Below are 22,626 nucleotides of genomic sequence, written 5' to 3'. Positions count from 1 at the left end.
TAGTGTAGAGGGATGAATTTTAGGTACTATTTGAAGTGCCGTAAAAAAAAATCCGGAAAACGGTTAATCCTAAAGGCCATTCCTGCAACTTCCCGCTAATTCCATATCTAAGCGCTTAAAATTGCACTTATGATGTTTTTGAGCTCTTTAAGCTCTTTAAGCTCTTTAAGCTCAAAAATATAATTTATATATTTTTTCGAGCTTTCTAAACTCAAAGTTATCTTTTGTAAGATTTGAGCTCGTCGAGCTCAAAAGTCTGTTAGAAGTTTAATAAAACAGTATTTTTTGAATTTTCAAACCGCAATTACTTCTGAATGAATGAACCGATCTTTACGCGGTTGGCAGCATTCCACGCAGTTTTTTAAATTCTATTATATACTTTTGAACACGAACTGATTACCCGGGAAAAAATTATCATGCATGAACAATTGAACATGTATGATCAGGCGTTAATTTCATGCATGATCATGCATGTATATTTGCCATGCAAGGGCTTCTATGATCATATGTGATAAAGGATGCATGATCAAGCTTATACATGCCTGGCAAATATTCATGAGCAATCATGCATGACCAAGCATTTTTATCGCGATAAAGAAATTTTGGTAGACAAAAAAAAATTTTTTTTTCCATCATGGTTTTAGTCTTTCACTATTTAGTAGCAATCGATCGTTTCTTTTGCTGAAAAATACCATTTTACATCTGGTCCTTGACGAGACTCGAACCCGAGACGCTTGAGTCATGAAGCATGAACGATACCACTACACTTATCCGCCACAATACTTAAAAAGATTTTTTTTACATATTATATTTTTTGTTCGTCAAGGATTGCCGTTGGCGCTGTAAGTACATATACACGTTAATTTTTTCGCTCTGTCTTTGGTAATTTTTCTGCTGCAAATTGCCCTCGGGCATTTACTGTTTTAGGATCATTGTGTGCAAAAAATCACAATCTACAAGCTGAAATATTAATTTTCTAAATTGTGTCTTGTGGATTGCTGAAAAAGTCATATTAAAAACTATCAACATCGAAGAGGTTAGGTTTCAAGTGTTATGTGTCATTGTGAACGATAGCCTAAATAGCATTATTTGATGTTTAAACTCATCTGATGTTCACCAAGTAGCATCGTTTTCGGGTATTACCGATCGGTAATCCTATCGTCTTATAAACTGACGTAAGCGTCAATTTGTTTATTATTGATGAAGCAGTAGGTGCATATAGTGTGTGGTGTTTGGGATACCATTGATGTTATTGAACTTGTCTATTAAATGAAGCGCATAAATCTAATGCGTTCATTCAGCATAACTCCATATATGCCGTTGTGACCATTTACCGTGACTTTTTATAAAGTCATGTGAGCTATAAGAATTTATTTTGACCCTAATCTCTATTATGCTTTCTGATAACAACGAAGCGGAAGTAATTGATTTTGCTAATTGAGATACTACCAACCCACTATACGTCTCAGCCAGCCAGACAGAGATCACCACTGACGTCTCGAACAACAACAATTGCGAAAAGGTTAGCAACCTAAATCCTGACGCTCAGGCTTTCATTCACCAGCTATCGGATTTTGCCTTTTTATTGCAACCGGAACGCACGCAGACACCCAAGAGCAAACACATAGGACCAACTCCAAAATCGGCACTGCTCAAAAAGCAACGATCTTGCCCCCTAGGGAATATTGCAGATTTTCTCATAGTATCTAGCAGGAAAAGATCGAGAGACGGTCCTCTCTCGCCTTCTCTGACTAAGGACAATATCTCACCACCAAATAAGGTCTCTCGGGCCTCCTCGTCACCACCGTCTGCTAAACTACATAAAGTAACGGACCTCCTGGAAGCGCCGAGTCTAAACATGCCTATCGTTGATAATATATCTGATAATACACAATCTACGATGGCTGCCCAACTGATGTCGTTAGATGCTTTCTTCAAGCAATTGCAAACATGGTGCACTGAAGACCAAACCAACTTGGCCATACTGAAACAAGATGTGATAAAGCAAATATCGGATTCCAGCGATGCATGTCATTCTAATATTTCAAAACTCAGAGCTGATCTATCTGCAGAAAATGAAACTATTATGAATGAACTGGCTGCTGTGAAAGCTCGAATTTCAAAGCTTGAATCTGACGCCGCGATCCCTGCTGCTGATGGTACAACTGTACGTTCCTTGGAGGAACGGGTTATATCCGCCACTATAAACTCGGTCGAAAAACGTCTTCGTAAAAATAACATCATTATTTCCGGTTTGTCATGTGAGGAAGCTAACTCTACACGTATCGTAGAAGAATTCCTTGCTACACACTTTAAAATTAGGAACAGTATAGATCATGTCACAATCTTAAACAGCGCAACGGAAAAACTCAAGATAGCCATGAAAGATCAATCCTTAAAATATTATCATGAAAAACAAAAAAGTTTTAAAAGCTCCTTATTACATAAATCATGATCTGACACCCGAGGAAAGCAATATAGCAAAAAAACTAAGAGATGAAGACAAGAAACTAAGAGCTAAAGGTCATAAAATTAAGCAAGGATTCCAAAAACTTTATAGGGATGGTACTCCGATGTCTTGGGACGCCTCCTTGGAGTTCTGGTTCCCTGTCGTTCCTCACACACGAATACCTTCCCCACTGCACAGATCTCAACTACAAACATAGCAATCAGTTCAACACTGGTAACAAATCCTAGCCTTCCATCACAACAATAACATAATGCCCAGCCTCAATGTCACTTCACTCATACGACTGCCAAGACCTGCTTCTGGAATGCTCGTGGTCGTCTTAATATCCCAGAGCTCACAGCCAACTCCGATGCTCTCTTTATAGGGATCACAGAAATATGGGCAACAAAAGAACACTTCAGTAATCCACCTCTCAACTCTAACAAAAACTGCTTCTACGTACCTGCAATCAAGCCGCAAAAACAAGGAAGACCAAGTGGCGGCCTTGCTATTTTCACCGATCTAAAGACGACAATTATCGCTAAATCAGAACATTGGATTATCTCCAGAGTGCTAATTCATAATATGGTGACTATCATTGCTGTTATCTACTTCAAACCTAATGTCAACTTGTTAGATACCTTTTTTAAAACCTGCAATTAATCATCACAGACATCGCTCGAGGCTTCTCATACGACTTATTCCTACTCGGAGGTAACTTTAATGCTAGAATGGGGAACTTCGGGCATTTACCAGAGGAAGCACTAGAATACACCAATTTCACTGGAAAACGGACATCTCTGGACCTAGTCTGCAACCACCAAGGGAAAATCCTCGCACAATTTATGGCGGAAAATGGTTTTATTCTTCTGAATGGCAGATCGCCTGGTGATCCCCTGGGAGATTTCACCTTCAGCGGTCCTCTTGGTAATAGCACTGTTGATTTTATCTGGGTTGATGTGCCTGGTCTGCACCTTGTCGGTAATATGTGGGTCGATAACCTAATTACTGGCTCTGATCATTTTCCGATCACGATCAGTCTCTTGTTAAGCACCCCTTTGCCAGTCAACAACGTCTGGAGTGAAGACAGACAGTCTAATATTACTAAATAGAGACCAGAGTGTGCTGATCGCTACCGTTATTGCATGGAATGGTCTCCGCTGGTAAAAATTGATGTGAATGAAGCTACAGTTGAAGAATTCAATACTCAGCTAAAAAACGCGATTTATTCCGCAGCAAATGATGCTCAAATGTCCCCGAATGAGCGAAGCTGTACTTTTAACCACTCATTTAAACCTTGGTTTGATAAGAGCTGCAGAGTCCTCAATCACTCTCTAAAAGTACTGCTGAAGAAGTGGAAAGCCGCTGGAAATGATGTATACCTTTGGTCTGAATATAACCGTAAGAAAAAGAAGTATTACACCTACCTAAAGGGAAAGAAGATGCATCACATCACTACTATTCAGGATAAATTCGCTTGCGCAAAGAACTCGAAGGATTTTAGGGAGGTGGTAAAAACTGTAAGAAAGCCCCCCTACCAAGCTTCAAAAGTCAGTCTTCAGGAATGGGAAAATTTGTTTCAGGAAGTGTATCCCCCGCGGGAACTATATATCGTGGTAAGTGATGTACATCAGCATCCAATACTAGACGCGGAGATTACTCTGGAAGAGCTTCAACTTAGTCTGAAAAAATCTAAATGTAAAAAAGCAGCAGGAGCAGACAGTATTGGAAATTAATTTCTAAAGAATTTACCGGATAACTGTTCTGATTAAACAGAATGATTTGAAATGATAAAAAATTTTTAATCATTTTCAAATCGCTATAGTAAAACCTGCTCTTTTCTCATCAAAAATATCCAGGATCTAAAAAACGGCGTTGCTATAGTTTCTGCTAGTGAATTTATCGAATTTTAATTAAAAAAATAATGACTAGTGGACTATAAATTAATTAAATTAGCAATTCACACCATATAGAATACATATTTATTATCAATTGCATCAAACAGTCAGTTAAGGTGGTTTAATAATTTTCAAACCTCACAAAACCGTTCTGCTTACGGTAAACACATTCGGTAGTCTGGCGCTCTGTTTACAACGGGATTTTTGAACGGACCTTGGTGCCAGATTCTACCGAATCTGTGGATACCCTTCAATTTGACGTAATCAAAAAGCCTGCACGATGATTTACCGCAGAGTTATTGTCAATCAAAGCAAAAAAGTTCTTTTTTACTTTGATAATCAATAACTCTGGAAATAATGATCCTATAGGAAATCTAAAAAGGGTTTTGAAAACTACACGATATTTTCTATAAGAAACTGTAAACGGCTTTTGAAAAAAAAAAAAATTTTGGAATTGAAAACTTGGACTGAAAAAAAAAAAAAAAATTCGCACAATTAAGGATATTTGGATAACTTGGTATAACTTTGGATAAAATGGATGAATGAAGGATACCGTCGGTAATTTTTTAACCTCAAAGTGTCCCCTAAAATCTCTCAAAATTCAAAGTGCTGCGATTTTTTTTTCATAGTGCCCCGAAGCTTCATATCCTGTGTTTTTACAAAAATCACCATTTGAGCAATTTTGCGATTTTTATTCATTTTTCCAATGAAAAAAAATTTTTTTTTGTGTGTGTGTTTTCGTGTGTGTGCGTGTCTGTGTGTGTGTAATTTTTTCTGAAAACACACACAAACACGTGCGCATACACACAAGTATGTGTAATAAGCGTAAATGGGACCGAGCAACTTCTACGAGATATGCTTTGGGTAACGTTAATGCTTTCAGTAAGACAGCAGTCAAAAAAAATCGAGAAAAGTTTGAAAAAAATCGAGAAAATTTTCTAATGAAAAGTTTCTAATAATGTTGGTGGAAAATCCAATGAAGGAAATTCAGGGGATTCAAATTCTGGTGCAGCCAGACCGAACTGGGCAAATTATAGTCTAGATGACAAATTAAATCTTCTACTTGACATGTCTTTCAAGAATAGTACAAGTATTCAAAATGTCGCCAACAATCTTGATAAGCACAGTCGAGAGATTCAAAGTCTGGTTGCAAAGATGGAGCTGAATAATAAGAAAATAAAAACTCTATCCAACAATCTTGATAATGTTAATAAATCATTTAACGATATAACCAAAATCCAGGCAACAATGCAAAAGGATATAAATGAAATAAATAGTGAATTACAAAATTCTACCAAATGTGACGAAAATTTCATGTCTAGTTGGCCCAAGTATAAAAGTCTGCAGATTGATTCCTGGGCTGGTGTCACAAATCCTATCATCAGATGGCTGATCAGTATATAAGTTCGGAGTTATTGCTATCTGGGTGTTCTTGGATAGTATTGTCAGCTCTGGAAAATTGGCATAGCAGATAGTTCATTAAATCTTTGATAAGCTTGGAGTCGCAAATCTTACCTCGGACATTTTGAACATTTCGTGAGTTTAATGCCAAAAAAAAGAAACAAGGTGTCTCTAGCTATGAACAAACTCCTCACGTTCATTCGTTTTGCATTTAAAATCATAGGCTGCTTGTCATCATATTCTTGATAAAAAACGTCGCTCACCGTGAAGCTTGGAAATTGAAAACATCTCCGAGTTCAGCCCAACGCTGCTTCAGGCTCGACAAATCTATATTGCTTCTGAATTTCTCGTTTGGGGCTTTTCTTATAAGGGTAGAATTTATGCAAAAAGGACGATGATCCAGCTAAGCTTAATTTGCTCTGAAGAAGATTTGGGACAAATTTGAATAAAGCAATTACCATGTCAAAGCAATGTCACTATGTCATCAATAAAATATTTTGAGCTAAAATATAAATAGTATCATCATCTGGTTGTTTCGCATACTCCTTTCAGCTATTTATAGAACATCACAGGGATTATTATTAGATAGCTTCAAGACACATTTTGCCAAATTTTATCAATCATATAAAAATATTAGTCATTAAGTGGGTGACTTGAATTGCAAATCTTCTGAAAAACTGATCGTCCATCAAATCACCTTAAAATCTTTCATTCATGATTCGGGACCTACTGCATACCATATGGATCTACATTTCATTCTATATTCATACTTCTGGAGCGACTCGTGGCTGGATGTCATTATTGTTAAATAGTAGTGATAAAACTAGAAAGCTATTCAAAGCTCTCCAATGCCTTTCACAGTGGGCATGATTATTTATGCTGCGAATATAAATTTCAAAAGCGGTACCAAAATATGATAAAACAGCAAGTTTAGAGATTTCAAATATTGTGATCATGAAGCTCTTGCGAATGATTTGAATCGAAAATTAAAACCTGCTAATGCTAACCTTGATGGCTTGGATCCTAACTACTTAAAGTTGGACATTTCACACGCCATCACATCAGCCTTAGATAACTTTGCTCTCTTTGTCACCAGGAAATTGAGTCGTCCAAGCAGTCCGTGATTAACTGGTGAGTTAAGGCGTCAAATTTAGGCAGCGAGATAATCTATATAAAAAGCACGACAAACTTGGAGATTGCAATCTTCTCGCTCAGCATAAGACAAAACGAAAGGAATTCGAAATTCGAACTAGCCTCTGCTCGAGATGCTTATTTCAAACAAATTCTCGATTTATCTGTAGTAATACAAACCTGTAGTCAACCCTCAAGCGATTGGGTATTGTTAAATCTAAAAGCTCTTTCACCATTGGACAGCTTTAATCCTAACTCTTTGAATAATTTCTATGCCAATATCTTAAAGAAACTTATTCCCTGTTCTCGTGAGTTCATAACTGATTTATCAATCAGTTACCGAGAGGAAAGTAAATAGCATATTTAATTGGTCCAAGATTGGATATTGTAGATGCTCACAAAAAGAATTTAGAAATTACTGTGCAGAAGTCCAAAGGCAAAGATCTTGGATGGGTTGGGATCCTCAAGTGGCTGAAAGATCATCTTTACCACAGATCTCGATATTTCTCATGAACATCTACAATAGATCTATTGACACGTACGTCTTTCCTGATGCCTGAAAGCAGGTCTATATTGTTCCTCTAAATAAAATAAGTCCTCCAAATTCTATGTCAGATATTTCAGACCTATAGCCAATGTAGCTCATCTGGCCAAAGTATTTGAATGTATAATGGCAAATCAGTTTCACGAATTACCTTGAATCGAATGGTACTCGGTCGATGAACATCAATCAGGTTTACGGAAGCATCATAGTGTACCCAAGCAGCCAAAGCTTCGTTTGACTGATGATGTCCGTAAAGCCATTGACAGTGACGAATTAACCTTACCTCATTCTATTTGATTTCTCAAAAGCTTTTTGATTACGTCAAATCAGAAGTGTTATTCGTAACAATGTATCAGCCAGGTTTCTCGGACTGAGGTTATTTTTCGGTTCCTATCGTATCTCACTGGCCGATCGCAAGCAGTACTAAACTATGATTTGTTCTACATCTGACGCCATAAAATACTATAACTTCAGGTGTCCCTGTCTATTCTGGGCCCCATTCTTTTCCTCATCATGACAATTAACGGGTAGTGACGAAACGGCTGAAATTTTGTCAATATGGTCTCTTTGCTGACGATAAATCTGCATACTACCACTTCAATCTTTCTCAATTAAACGATGCAGCGCGCATAAAATCCCAATACTGATGCCTCAAGCAGTAGCTGATTGGGCAAGGGAAGTGGGTTTCGAACTCAACCTTGGGAAAAGCTTAAAGTCGGCGATGATTCTAGGGAGCAGTAGGAAATTGAAGCTAATAAAGAATTGGTGATCTTCCTTAAATAATTGTAGATGGCAATGTTATCCCGTAAGTTTCAGCCTTAACCAAACATTTGGGTGTTCATTTATCAGCAAATCTTTCCTGGGATCTTCATGTCTCACATATTCTCTCAGAAAAGTCTATTGTACTCTAAATAGCCTCAAAATATAGGTAGAAGAATATACTATCTACCTCAACCTCGAAAATTGCTGGTCACAGCAATGGTTATTCCAATCATCGACTACTGCTCTTTGGTCTTGATAGATACATCCAAAAGATTAGACTACAAGGATTTACAACGTCTGCATAAATAATGGCATAAGATTCATTTTTAATTTGAAAACGTGATGAGCATATAACACCTCATAAACGCTCGTTACAATGGCTCACAGTCAAATCGAAGCGGTACTACTTCTTGGCTTGTTTTTTGTACAAACTTTTTAACTCTGGTGAACCTAGATTCCTCAGAAGCATGTTTGTCGAATAGTCACCAGATATTAGACGTTCTCCTTGAGAGAGTGGCTGCCATAACAGAACAATATCACATTTAAAATTCCTAATTTCTCAACTACCGTCTACGAAACATTCATTGTTCTGATTTCATCAATACGACGCCTCTGGAGAGAATTACCACCTGATGTCACCAATGCACTTAGCATAGATACTTTCAAGACAAAGCCTACAAATTCTTCCATGACCTTGAGCTTAAGGAGAACTTGAGTCCCGGCTTCACCGATGATGATTCAAATCATTAATAATTGGAGTGCTATAAACTAGAAATTTAGATCTAAACCTAGTCTGATACCCACTTTAAAAACTTCTTGCCTTCTCTTCAGCTAAAACTGGAACTTTAAGAAATTTCTTGCTTACGTTTATTTCACCTTATATATTTCTGTTGATTGTAAAAAACTGATGATATTTCTTAAATCTTTTGATTGTTTTCACTATTTGTTAGCAAAATCTTAATATTGTTACAATATTTATTTAGAGACGTTTATACTCTTACATGTACTTTATATTCTTATATTTTTGTACTTTTGCCATTCGGCCATCGCCTTGGCATTCAAATTAAATAAATTATTACAGATTTTGTAAGAATTACATTGTAAAATGTAAATATTACTTGTTAGATTGCAAGCTCTGAAAATTAACATTGAATTTAGAAAAATGTTATTTCGAACTGTAATTTTTTTAGTTTTGAATACGACGGGACACTTATTACTATTTATAATGTAATTTTTCAAGTTTTCTTTTTTCCGTGTATGTGATCATATTTAATCATATCTGGCGATGTCTGATCACTGGTCAGTGATCAAGTATGACTAGGTATGACCATTTATGACCACGTAGATTTGGTCAGATCTTTCCGTACTCTTTATTTAACAAAATTCAGCGAAATACAATCATATCTGATAATATTTAGTAGATTTCATAAAAATCTAACTATTGCAGCCGTCCTCATGGCGCAACTTTTAAAAAATTTAGTCATTTTCTGACTTAGTTTGTCGAGCTGAGTCAGAAAATGTATATAGTTCAAAAGTTTATATATGTATGTATATATATTAGGGTGGCGCAAAAAAACCGACTATTTTTTTTTTTTGAGTCTCGAGTGAAAAAATGTTAGTTTTTGATGTTTTAAGAGCCCTCACCAAAGGACAGCTCAAAAAAATTTTTAAGAGGTCACTCAGAATTTTTTTAATTTCAAAAATCGTCCAAAATTCGAATTTTTTTTTAATTTTTTCTCAGTTACGGTATAATTTTATAAACCAAAAAAAAAATAGGATTTCTGAAAAGTTTCAGTTCAAAATTTAAATTTTGAAGGTCGCCTCATAATTTTTTTTTTTCTTTAATTAGACATATCGCCGACTTTAAGTGATTGGGAATTGGTACGTTGGGGTCTTTTGGTTTGAAAAAAAATCTTAACCCATGCAGCAAGGTCAAATCTCTCAAACCAAGTTGAGTTTCTAAAGAACCAGTTTGGGATTCAGAACTACACGCCTGAACAGTTGATTAAATAAAATTATTAAATTAAAAAAAAAATTATATTTCTATGTTGTGCTTGATTTTTAGTTCATCTCGTGATGTATTTTTTATCGATTATTGTACCTAAATAAATAAAAAAAAAAAATGCATGGAATTTTAATTTGAATAGTAAAAGGTCGCTCGAAAAATCTAAACTAATGCACTCGAATAGAATTGAAAAAAATATGAGCGATCCTTTCAAAATTAAAATTTTGAACTGAAATTTTTCAGAAACTTATTTTTTAGTCTATAAAATTATACCGTAACGAGAGAAAAAAAATTAAAAAAAATTCGATTGTTGACGATTTTTGAAATTTAAGAAAAGGTTTGGAGTGACATCTTAAAAGCCACCCCATTTTTTGCTGTCCTTTGTGATAGCTTTTGTAAAACATCAAAAACTAACGATTTTTTCTCACTCGAGACTCAAAAAAAAAATAGTCGGATTTTTAGCTGCCAATCTCATTATATATATGTTTATACGCATATAACGCGGCTTTGTCAGCAACGATAACGTTTCTCAATTTGTAACCTGATTCTTCTCTCAAACTCCAACATGCTTCATTTGGTCGATCAGACTGGCGTTAAGTTCGAAGATGAGCTTAATCGGGCGAGTAATTTGGAAATGACATGATTTTGAAATTTTGAAAATCGTAAAAATTGATGTTTTTACTACTTCAACTTGGTATAACAACTGAATTAGACAAGATATTAAAATTTGGTAAAATGCATCGTAAAGCTCTTCTAATAAGCTTCAATTTCGCCGAGGCGAAGCCGAAGTCAACAAACATGTGATCTGAGGCTTTCTTATTTCCTTCCCGAGGAGTGTATGCTATTTTTTTGCTCGACGAAGGTAGAAAGTGGCAATTTCGTTTAGTGCAGCGGGCTGAAATTTGACGCTTTCTGCCCGTCGAGCAAAAAAATAATTTTATCTTTTCCTAATATAAAATTGAGATGAGATATATGTGGCATCAATTTATTCGTAATGTGACTAATCGAATGCATCATAAGCATGAAAAAATAATGCATACTTTTATATTTAGGCTCTTCGCTATTACGCAATATATTTCTGCTATTAATAGATATATTAAAATCTTTTAAGTGAAAATGTTTGGATCCTAAAGCTTTATTTATGATCATACAAAATGTTTATTTAACCCTCTGAAGTCGAGATGGGACTAGTGAGCCGCGTGGCACTGGAGTAGGGAGCTTGTAAAGTAAATATAGAAGGGGGCGTTTCACCAAGAGTGGGGGTGGTTTTTAACAAATTTAAATAATGCTGTGAAGCGGGAAAGAATGGAAGTTATTATTATTATTATTATTATTATTATTATTATTATTATAAAAATGAAATCTACTTCCATTTCGGCTGCCGAATGGCCTTTTCAATGTTGTATCTGATCACACATAAATAGATCTGCTCAATCATAATTTTCCTGATCAGACAAGATTTTATCTGGTCAGATTTATATTTTTATCCCTGGGAAGGCATCATTACTTAAAATTTATTATTGAAAAATAACTATATTTAATAAACAAACTTGAATACTAAATCTTATTTATTGAAAATAAATTAATCAATAGAGGTGTGCAAGTTTTAATGGAATTGAATATTGAATAGTTTGAAACTTCAGAGTTTCAAGTACTCACACTCCTACTCATAAACCAAAGCGATCAACAGTTTATTGGGCGGAAAAGTTTATAAAAAAATACTCAATTCATTAAATTATTTTCATCCATAAATTCTAATTTGATAAATTTAATATTAATCTTCCTAATAATCGAACGAAATATTTTCTGTGCATATAGTTATTAATTATTTTCTGTTTTTTCTACAAAAATGAAAATCACTTGAAATCATAATTAAAACAAATAATTCTTACCGTATCTACACCCAGTTAAGTTTTTATCATCCGTAACATCTAAATAATTGGTCAGCGTGTTTTCATTACCGAGTACAAAGTAATTAACAACATCAAGATCCCGTATGCGGTCCAGCTGCTGTTCGATATCTGGATTGTCGGCTTCGGCCTGAACAATGATATGCCGTGAAGAAATATTCTGCAAGAGACCCTTGTACATCTGATCCATGGCATAAGTGTCATCAACAATAATTGCGACATTAGATACGTTTTTTTCACAATCTAATTGCCTGAAAGCTTTGGAGATAAGATTAACCGGAGGCATTATTTGAACTAGGTAGTTCGTCTGGTTCACAGTTAAGTCTTGCCAGTGTTTGACATCACTCCGCTGTCCATATCGGGCTGAAATTTTTGGAATCCCCAGGAAAGATGCGAATACATTGACAGTCTTTGCGCCGAAGTAACTGCGTGTTGTGTCAAGAACCAAATCTGGAACTCCTGAAGTTCCGTTTTTGACTGCTGAATCCCAGACGCCACAAACTTGTTCCAAAACTTCTTTTGGATCGGACTCATTTAGTTGGACGATAATTACGTTTCCTAGGACAGTCGGGTCTTTAGCTCTGATATCCGCCAATGCGATATCTATGCTTTGGTTTGCTAACTCGTTTCCCTTGTCGATGATTACCACTGAAAATTTTATGCTTACTGTCATTACCCTCGCAGTTTCGGAATTACTATGAAATCACAGTGAATTCACAGTGAAATCGTCTTCACCGTAAATCTACTGTGGGTTCACGGTAATTTCATAGTGAATTCACAGTGATTTTGTGCCATTTCGTCACTATGGTTTAGTGGTGGTATCACTGTAGATTCATGGTAGTCTCACAGAGATAACACCGTGAGTTCACAATAGTTCCACAGTGAATTCATAGTAATTTCACTGTGATTTCACCGTCGTTTTACCATGATTTAACCGTGACTTCAGAATGATCTGATAGTTGTAACACCGTTAGTTCATGATAGAGTTTCACTGTGAATTCATAGTAATTTCACTGTGAACTCATTGGGTCCGGGGTAAGAAAATTGTATATGATTAATATATAATTACATCTAATTTAAATATAATTATGTATAATGGTTTTTGTGATTATATATAATCATGTATAATTATATATAACTATATATAATCATGTATAATTATACATAATTATATGTAATGGTTTTGCGATTTCGAATAATTATATATGATTAATATATAATTATATGTAATAATGTGAGATGGTTTTTGCAATTTCGAAAAATTATTTATGATTCTTATATAATTATATGTAACGAAAAAAATAGTCATTTATATAACATATGCAGGACTTGTAGTTCACACGAACATATTTTCTCGCGATGTTCTCTTAGGTCAATTGGTAGCAAGTCAGTCTTCCGAGTATGAGGTTCGCGGTTCGATTCCTGCTCCCGACAGATATTTTTTTTTTCATGGAAATAATTATATACAATTATTTTTACCCCGGTGAATTCACTGTGAATTCACCATAAATTCACTGTGGATTCATTGTGAATTCACCGTAAATTCACTGTGGATTCATTGTGAATTCACCGTAGATTCACTGTGGATTCATTGTAAATTCACAGTGGTACCACTCTAAACTCACAGCATTACCACTGTGAGATGACCATAAAACTACAGTAACCGAATGGCACAAAATTATGGTGATTTCACCGTAATTTCATCATGGTCGCACTATCTTTTTACTATAATCTCACTAAAATTTCACTGTGATTTTACAGTGATTCCGAAACCGCGAGGGTAGGTTTAACAAGCAGCAATTTTATTAAAAATTTAAATAAAAAATTTTAATATAAAAAATTCCGTATTTTTTATTTAAAAAAATAATATCGTTAACCTTAAGGAGGTTTGAGCGTAACTTATGAGTCAGAATAATGTTAAAATTTTTTTTTACTTTCAGTCTTCCCAATATTCGTCAAAATTCTTTATCTTAATTTAAAATAATTTGAACAATTTAATAATTGATGATTTTTACTTGTTTAATAAAATGACTTTCGTATTTATTACTTGTCGGATTAAATAAACAGATTTGGCAACAGCGCCTTTGATTATACCCATTACAGAGAGGTGCATGAGTGTATGAGTTAAATATTTCTCTCTCTGTAACTATATTTCTATCCTTTTCTTTTTTCTCAGCTGTTGACGCAACGTTGCCAAATCTTTATTCGAATAAATAGCTTACGATAAACGAGTTAAAAACTTTAAATATTTCAAAAATTATATCGGTAATGTATTATTATTAAATTTTTTTTATATTTTACAATAATCCAAGTCTCTTGAGTATAGTTTTTTATTCGTTAAAGTTGGGAGGTTAATATTGAAAAAAATAATTAAAGTCTTGACTAAAGTTTGTCCGCCGTAAGAGCCCGTGTATAAGCAGATAAAAAATGTGATTTTTGAAATTTAATATCTAAGTAACTAAACGGTGAATTTTTTTTAAATTTTGGGATTAGATAAATTACATATTTATTTATACGTATAGGGGAGCCTGGGGCACGACGGCCCCCTTAAGCCGATTTTTCCTTTTTGTGGCTTTTAACCATCAAATTCATTTATTTTCCATCTATTTCGAACGAATCAGTCGAAATTTTGCAAAAAATCGAAAAAAAAAATTTTTTTTTTCTGCGGCATGACGGCCCCCTCCCCAAAAAAATCATATAGAAAAAATTTTTTTTTTATTAAAGCTATTACCATCAAAATCTAGAGATTCTCTTCCCAGAAAACGTCGTCGAGGGAAAAATTATATTTTTAATTATTATCTATTTAAAACTAATTAACAGCTTAACAATAAAATTTATAATAGTTTTTTAAGACGTTAACAAACATTACACTTTGAATAAACCATGAAATAAAAATGTTCGATGATTAGGAAATCACATCGAGATACTTTAATGAATATACGATTATTTGCAATGATCACAAACATATTCGTCAGAATAATCTTCGCCAATTCCTGCGCAAGAATCATAAGACCACTTATTAAAATTATTACATTGAATCCATAACTCTGAGGAAATTCCATTGCAATACAGACAATGGCAATTAACATTTTTATATTTAAAATGTTTTTTATCAAATTTTTTGGTTTTGCTCTTATTTTTTTTATTTTTAACTTCCCGCTAAGAAAATTGAAAATTTTCAAAAATCGGGAAGTTATTGGTTTTACCCCGTTTTTCGAAAATCGAGTTTTCATCAGATCTCGACGTTTTGAGGTCCTAGGAAGCTTTCCTGACTATTCCCGCGAGGGTGTCACTATGTCTGTATGTGTGTGTGTGTGTGTGTGTAAGTATGTAAACCTCTTATAACTTTTGAACGGTTGAACCGATTTCATCGCGGTTGGTGCCATTCGAAAGGGCTTCGCCAAACTTAGATTTTTTGTTAATTTGAACCGATTCGGACCGATAGATTTTGAGAAATGTGGAGAAATCTAAAAAAAAGTAGGAAAAAAATTTTTTCTGAAGTGGTTTTTTTGGGATAACTTTTAAACGGCTCAACCGATAGATTCCAAAAACTAATCAGCTCTCAACCTTAAAAAACCACGTCGATCGCCGCCAATCCGGTCAAAATCGGTTGATTCGTTCGAGAGATATCGTGAACGAAAGAAAACCGAAAATAGTATATTACACACCTAGGGGAGTAAAGTAAGAAATGTCTCAGATCACATGTAATTGTTGGCCGAGGCGAAGCCGAGGTCAACAAACATGTGATCTGAGGCTTTCTTATTTACTTCCCGAGGAGTGTATACTATTTTTTTGTCCGACGAAGGCGGAAAGCGGCAACTTAGTTTAGCGCAGCGGGACGAAAGTTGCCACTTTCCGCCCGGAGGGCAAAAAAAGTGTTTTTTCAGAGTTACTCCGAAATTTCTAGTTTGACCAATTGAAACTTAGAAATTATTTATAAGGCTTAAAAAACTACGTAGAATGCCGCCAACCGCGTAAAAATCGGTTCATTCATTCAAAAGTTATTGCGGTATGAACATTCAAAAAATAGTGTTCTATGAAACTTCTATCAGACTTTTGAGCTCAAAGAGCTCAAAAGCATAGAAAAGGTATCTTTTTGAGCTCGGAGAGCTTAAAACAACACACAGATTGTACTTTTGAGCTCGAAGAGCTCAAAAAAGCGGCCAGGTATTAACGGAATTAGCGGGAAGTTGCAGGGATGGCCTTTAGGGTCAACCGTTTTCCTAATTTTTTTTTATATTTTTATCAAGCCAAAATTAAAAATATGAATTGCGTAAAGTAAGACATCCTTGGAGAAATTCAAATAAAACTTTGAGATTAGGTTTCTGTCTGGTGCCGAGGATACCGTGATTAATAATTAACAATATAATTATTACTGTTTTAATTTTAAAAAACTGTGTTTTCAATTTTTTATAAATATAATTCAACTTTTCATTAAATTTTTCAGTTTAATTAAATTTATTCTGATTCATTGACCTGAAAAGGCCTAAAATGAATTCTTTAAATTTGTCATTTTTTTTTGAGTCATCCATTATGCCCCACATATCACATATTGACCCAAAATATCATAAAGGCCATAACTTGACGGAAAATTGAAAAAAAAATTTTTACTTAATTTATGAGAGGAGCCGTTATGCTCCTCTGTATGATTCAATTTTTTGTTAAATTTTTTAGTTCAATTAAATTTTTTCTAATTCATTTTACCACAATTTTATCACAATTTGAAAAAAAAAAAAAAAAAAAAAAAAATTTTTTTTAGTTACAATTTTTTTCTCGAGTGGTCCATTATGCCCCACATATCACATATTGGCCCAAAATATCATAAAAACATTATAGAGGTCATAACTTGAGTGAAATTGAAAAAAAAAATTTTCACCTAATTTTTGAGGGGGGCCTTCGTGCCCCAGGTTCCCCTACTTAATTTCAAAGCTCAAAGTTGGAAATTATTTTTCACATTAGATTCGGTCGAACCTCTTTAACGTAATTATAAACTTTTAGAAGTTAAATCAATTTTATAGTGATTCGTCAATAATTTAAAGATAAATAAAAATATTTCTTCGTCCATTTGTCTGTTTTGATGCTGAGAATGAGGGAAATGACGTACATAGATGGCACATAAAGAAGGCGTGTGATTTGAAATTTAATTTTGGCAATATGGAAGATGGGCATCGTAATAAAATACCCAAACATAATTTGAAATTTAATGCTTGTTATTTAATCATGTTCAAAAAAATTTTTTTTCAATAATTACTACATAAAAATCAAATAAATATTTTTTTTACTTGTCTCTTAAGTTCTGATCGATAATTTTCTATAGATGAAAATAAAATTTCTCATATTTTCTTGAGAATTTATTAAATTCTTATTCAGAAATCGAGTAATTTAAGAGAAATTCCAAAAATGTATTATTTAAAAAAAAAATTTAATTTTCTTTATATAAAAAATTTTTAATTAAAAAATTAAATTTTTAAATAAAAAATTAAATATTTAAACAAAAAATTGAATTAAAAAAAAAAATTAAATTTTTAAATAAAAAATTAAATATTTAAGTAAAAAATTAAAAATTCGATTTCTTTTTAAATCTTATATGAACATTAAAATCCCATTAAATATTTTAATTTTTTAATTTGTTCAGAAGAAAAAAATCCGATGATAAATAATAAAAATTGGATCGCAAAAAAAAAAAATTTAACACAAAATACCAAAAATTCTAAAAAATACATACACAGATTTACTGGCCTGAGACCGGTTGACTGCTGGACAACTTGTTCGGTGAAAACGGAGCATGGCCAAAAGACCAAAGCTCCGAAAATGGCCCACCAGTGGAAATTATTCATGATGTTGGACGGATGAGTACATCAGGATGTTGTTCGTAGCACTTGGTAATACTAAATAGCTGTAGCAAAAGTCCTGGGTAACCAGATACCCGGGAAAATGGTGTTTGTACGTCGGTTGCCGCGGGGATGACCCTACGGATCCACCACATTACCTCCTATTTCCTTTGCCCGGGCGCATTTTACGACCGTCAAGCCTATCAGCGATAGTCCTTCCGTTGACGTGTCTGTTGCAATTGTTTTTACTTACCCGGTTATTGTTATTGATATATGACTTTGACGCATTATTGAACGACACGTATGCCTCCTCTGTTGCGCGTTCCGCAGGAAAAATGTCAAATGAACAGGGGAGCGCGTCAGGGGAACAAATTGATACTTTTCAAGGTTGTCAAAGCTTTGAAAGATTTTTTAAAATTTCAATAGTGAAATTAAGGGAAATTTTAGTATGTCGCGTTTCAAATGGCAAAAGTACGTATGTCTTAAATTGTATACCTTTTTGGGTTTAGAAATTAAAAAGTTTGGAAAATCCAAAAGTGCACGCCTCATAACGCTCATTCATTTTTTAAGAAAAAATAAATTGTGTAACTGATAAAAAAAATTAGGAAAACGGTTGACCCTGAAGGCCATCCCTGCAACTTCCCGCTAATTCCATACTTAGGCGCTTAAAATTGCACTCTTCGAGCTCAAAAATACAATTTATGGATTATTTTGAGCTCTCCGAGCTCAGAGATTGCTTTCTTATGCTTTAAAGCTCTTCGAGCTCAAAAGTCTGATAGAGATTTGATGACACTATTTTTTGAATTTTTAAACCGCAATAACTTTTAAATGAATAAACCGATTTTTACGCGGTTAGAAGCATTCGACGCAGTTTTTTAAGCCTCACAAAGAATCTTAAATTTTGAATTGATCGCGCTAGGAATTTTGGAGTTATTCCGAAAAAACACTTTTTTCGGTTTTCTTTCGTTCACGATATCTCTCGAACGAATCAACCGATTTTGACCGGACTGGTGGCGATCGACGTGGTTTTTTGAGGTTAAAAGCTGATTAGTTTTTGGAATTGAACCTTTAAGCCGTTTAAAAGTTTTTCCAAAAAAACCACATTTGGAAAACATTTTTTTTCAGTTTTTTGAAGATTTCTCAAAATCTATTGATCTGAATCGGTCCAAATTGTTTTCTAAATCTAAGTTTGGTCAAGCCCTTTCGAATGGCACCAACCGCGATGAAATCGGTCAAGCCGTTCAAAAGTTATAAGCGGTTCACATACTTTCACACACACACACACACACACACACACACACACACACACACACACACACACACACACACATACAGACACCGTGACAATGATCATCATCATTATCATCATCACCATCATCATAATCACCATCACCATTATCATTATCATCATCATCACCATCACCATCATCATCATCATCAGTATGCCACATTACATTCATATGTAACATCACTCATTTTTCAACTAGGGGGTTTCGCCCCCCAACCGCCACCGGGGCTCCACCCCTGGACCCTCTCGAAAAATATCATCAAAATCATCGTAACGTCAACATCATCATCAGCGTCATAACGTCGCGGATCTAATGGCACAAAGATATTATGGCATGGATATAACGCCAAGGATTTCATGTCGCGCGGATATAATGTTGCAGATACAGTATCGCGGATATAATGGCCTCGGATCTTATGGTATGTTTCCATAATGACCATGGATCTAATGACGTAGAACCAATGAATCTGATTTAAAAATGGTGTAAATTAGAAAAAATGTATTTTATTTTAAAAAATGTGTTGGATGCTTTTTAAGATATTAGTAAAATGATAATTCTTCTACTCATATCTATCAATAAAATATTTTCAACTATTGACACCATGAGGCCCAGGCTTTTTTAAAAATAAAATACATTTTTTTCTAATTTATACTATTATCAATTTATATTCATTAAAATTTATTTTCTATCATTTAGTTTGGTTTTCTATAAAAAGCCTGTTTTTTGTTTTTCTTATACTATTATTTTCATAAAAAACTGAATACCGCTCGTTTATGTTATTTTTGATAAAAAATACTTGTTATTTAAAAAAATTCCTGCGTATAGACGATACTTATGAGTATAAGTACTAAATATTTCAAAAATATTTTAAGAAAACGGGTTTTTCTCGGAACGTCCTTAAGTTATTCTAAGGAAAATTTTGGTTTCTTCAATTAAGAAACAAATTTGTTGAAAATTTTCAACAAATTAATCTCGTGTCACATGTTTTTCGAAAGAATTTTTTCTCTTAGTGTATAATAGAAGAAATATTTTTGTCAAATTCTATTCTTCTTTGACATAGAAAGCTCTGGATGCCATTTATTAACAGTTAATAAATCATTTGTTAAACACAATTTATTAAAAGTTAATATAGCTACCTATAGCTTTGATGTAAATCGAAAATTTAGTCTATTTATAAGCTTGAAATAATCTTACGTTGTGAAAAATTTGCGGCCTTGAAAAAGGCCATTTGAATTATATTAAAGTAGAACCACTGGTTCACTCTTCTAAGGACTCCATTTTATCGATGATGAACTTCAAGAGGGCGTCTTTGATGATCGCAAATTCCTCAAGTGATAATAGCGATATAATTTTCTCGAGATCGTCCAGTGTAATGTGGTCTTCTGGAGTTTGGTTTTCTTTTTTTGCCAAGTATTTTCGAACAGCAGCTGACGTCATTCTTGATGGGTGTTGATATGGTAATCGTTGAAGGGAAAACGTAGAGAATAAATTTGGTGAAGTTTTGAGTCGGGTTATCAACTCGCGCGGACCATGAAGAGAGCTTGTCCGAAAATACACAATTATTCACGTGTACTTAGAATTTTGTCTACTTATGATATAACGAAAATTAGTTTATATTAATTAGTTTGTTTTGACCGAGGTTTATAAAAAAAATATGTAAATTATTAAATAAACAAACTCTTAACAAATAAAAAGATTATGATCCTGATGATCCGGCATTACGTCGAGTAATATTTTGTCACTGGGATATTTTGTCATAGGATGGTTCATCTTGGGGATCTTTTTTCGGGGATTTTTGATTGTAAAATAAAAATCTACGGAATCGTGTGTGAAATAAGCCTTCCACAATATTCAAAAAAATTTTACAAATCAGTCAACTATGTATGGTGAGATGTATGATAAAATGTATAGCTACGCAGAATGTGCAATTTTTGTAACCTGGTGTAATGGACATACTGCATTAATATAATTTTTTTTAAACTCTGCCATTGGCCTTCTGGCTGTTGGGTCGATAATTGAGTAAATAAATAAATAAATAGAATAATTGATTTTAATAGAACAGTTGATTTAAATATTGTTATTTCATTATTTCATTCATTGCATTTATTAATATTGATAATACCGGTGTTATAGTAGAGTCCAGATGGACTCTAGGGGCAAAACCCTTATGGGAGTTGGAGGGCAAAGTCCCTCACTCTCGATAAATAAATTCTTTAAAGCAAATGATGAATTGATACTACTCTGATGAATTATAGGGTTGAATTTTCATTCGTTAAAATTACTATACCGGAGGGTGAATTTTTCGGAGATGAATCGACCTGGACCCTTAATAATTTATAATATTTCACGTTGAATTTAGGTTAAGTACCCAGTACTTGAACTCTTATAAAAATGGGACCAGTACTTGAACAGACTTTTCGAACTTGAACAGACTTTTGTTGTAATACAAAATCCGTATATTTATTATGAGCAATATGCGCATGTCATTATAATTATTCAGTAATACAGTAATTGATTTCTGTAAGTTTTTTCGGTTATAAATCAAAAAAATTATATTTTTTTAATTAAAAGTTGACATGTCGAGAATAGCCGATTGAATAATTACTGAAAGAGCGGAAAAGCGGGGATCAGGTTTAGGTCTGGATATCTCAATTAAAACGCGTAAATAATTATCAAAATTAACACTATAAATTTATTTACACTAAATACAAGTTATATTTAATATGTTAAATAGCGGATTGTTTAAATAAAAGCGGATTTATAATACACAGCGTGGTTAGCACAAGCGATACCGGTTGACACGTGGGTGAACACTCTGCCGGCACTATAAAAGCGGTGAAATAAATGCACAAATAACACAATTTATCTGTAACAAATTAGAGCGAATTATTAGCGGTTAATTTAAGCAATTTAAATTATAAAAATAGCGAAATGCGGTTAATTAACAATAAGCGAAAGTAAAGCGGAATTAATGGCGACTTGTTGCAACGAAAGCGTGGAAGCGAAAGATAATAACAATAGTTCGTCTTCTTCCTCGTTGAGTTGGGGAAGAAGGCTATTGCGCATGTCTAGCGGGAGCGATCAGCCAATAAAGCGGTCGATTCATGGCGTGATCGAGAGGCTGATTTTCTATTGGCGGTTCGATTTTGCGGGAACTAGCGGTGGACAGGTGCGTCTCTTGAATTTGGGAGTCCCCCAGGAGCGAGTTAATCGCTACTGGGCCTTGTTCACCGAACACCGATAGATGCTATTTTTTTCATGAAAAAGATACTAAACCGTTAACTAGGTTTATAGACTAGTGATCAGCATTGTGATTTGTATTAATTACTGTAACTCAAATAAGTTTTTTAGCTAAAAATTAGTGTAGTAAAGAATTATTGAACGTATTGAATTGAGTTTTTTTGAT

The 22,626-nt window shown here is 34.0% G+C and overlaps 1 protein-coding gene across 1 annotated transcript in view; it reads right to left on the bottom strand.

The window, feature by feature from the left end:
• LOC123262418 (ionotropic receptor 25a-like) overlaps positions 1-18,095 on the bottom strand; it is a 71,492-nt gene extending 53,397 nt beyond the window's left edge. The window contains exons 1-2 of the mRNA XM_044724611.1: positions 17,826-18,095; positions 12,083-12,748 (exon numbers count right to left, since the gene is read on the bottom strand). Of these exons, the coding sequence (XP_044580546.1) occupies positions 12,083-12,748; positions 17,826-17,937 (778 nt within the window). The 5' untranslated portion in view covers positions 17,938-18,095. The remainder of the gene's footprint in view (positions 1-12,082; positions 12,749-17,825) is intronic.
• Positions 18,096-22,626: the final 4,531 nt, after the last annotated feature.

Source organism: Cotesia glomerata, linkage group LG4 (assembly GCF_020080835.1).
Source record: "Cotesia glomerata isolate CgM1 linkage group LG4, MPM_Cglom_v2.3, whole genome shotgun sequence".
Lineage (NCBI taxonomy): Eukaryota > Metazoa > Arthropoda > Insecta > Hymenoptera > Braconidae > Cotesia > Cotesia glomerata.
This window is presented reverse-complemented; position numbering and strand designations above follow the sequence as displayed.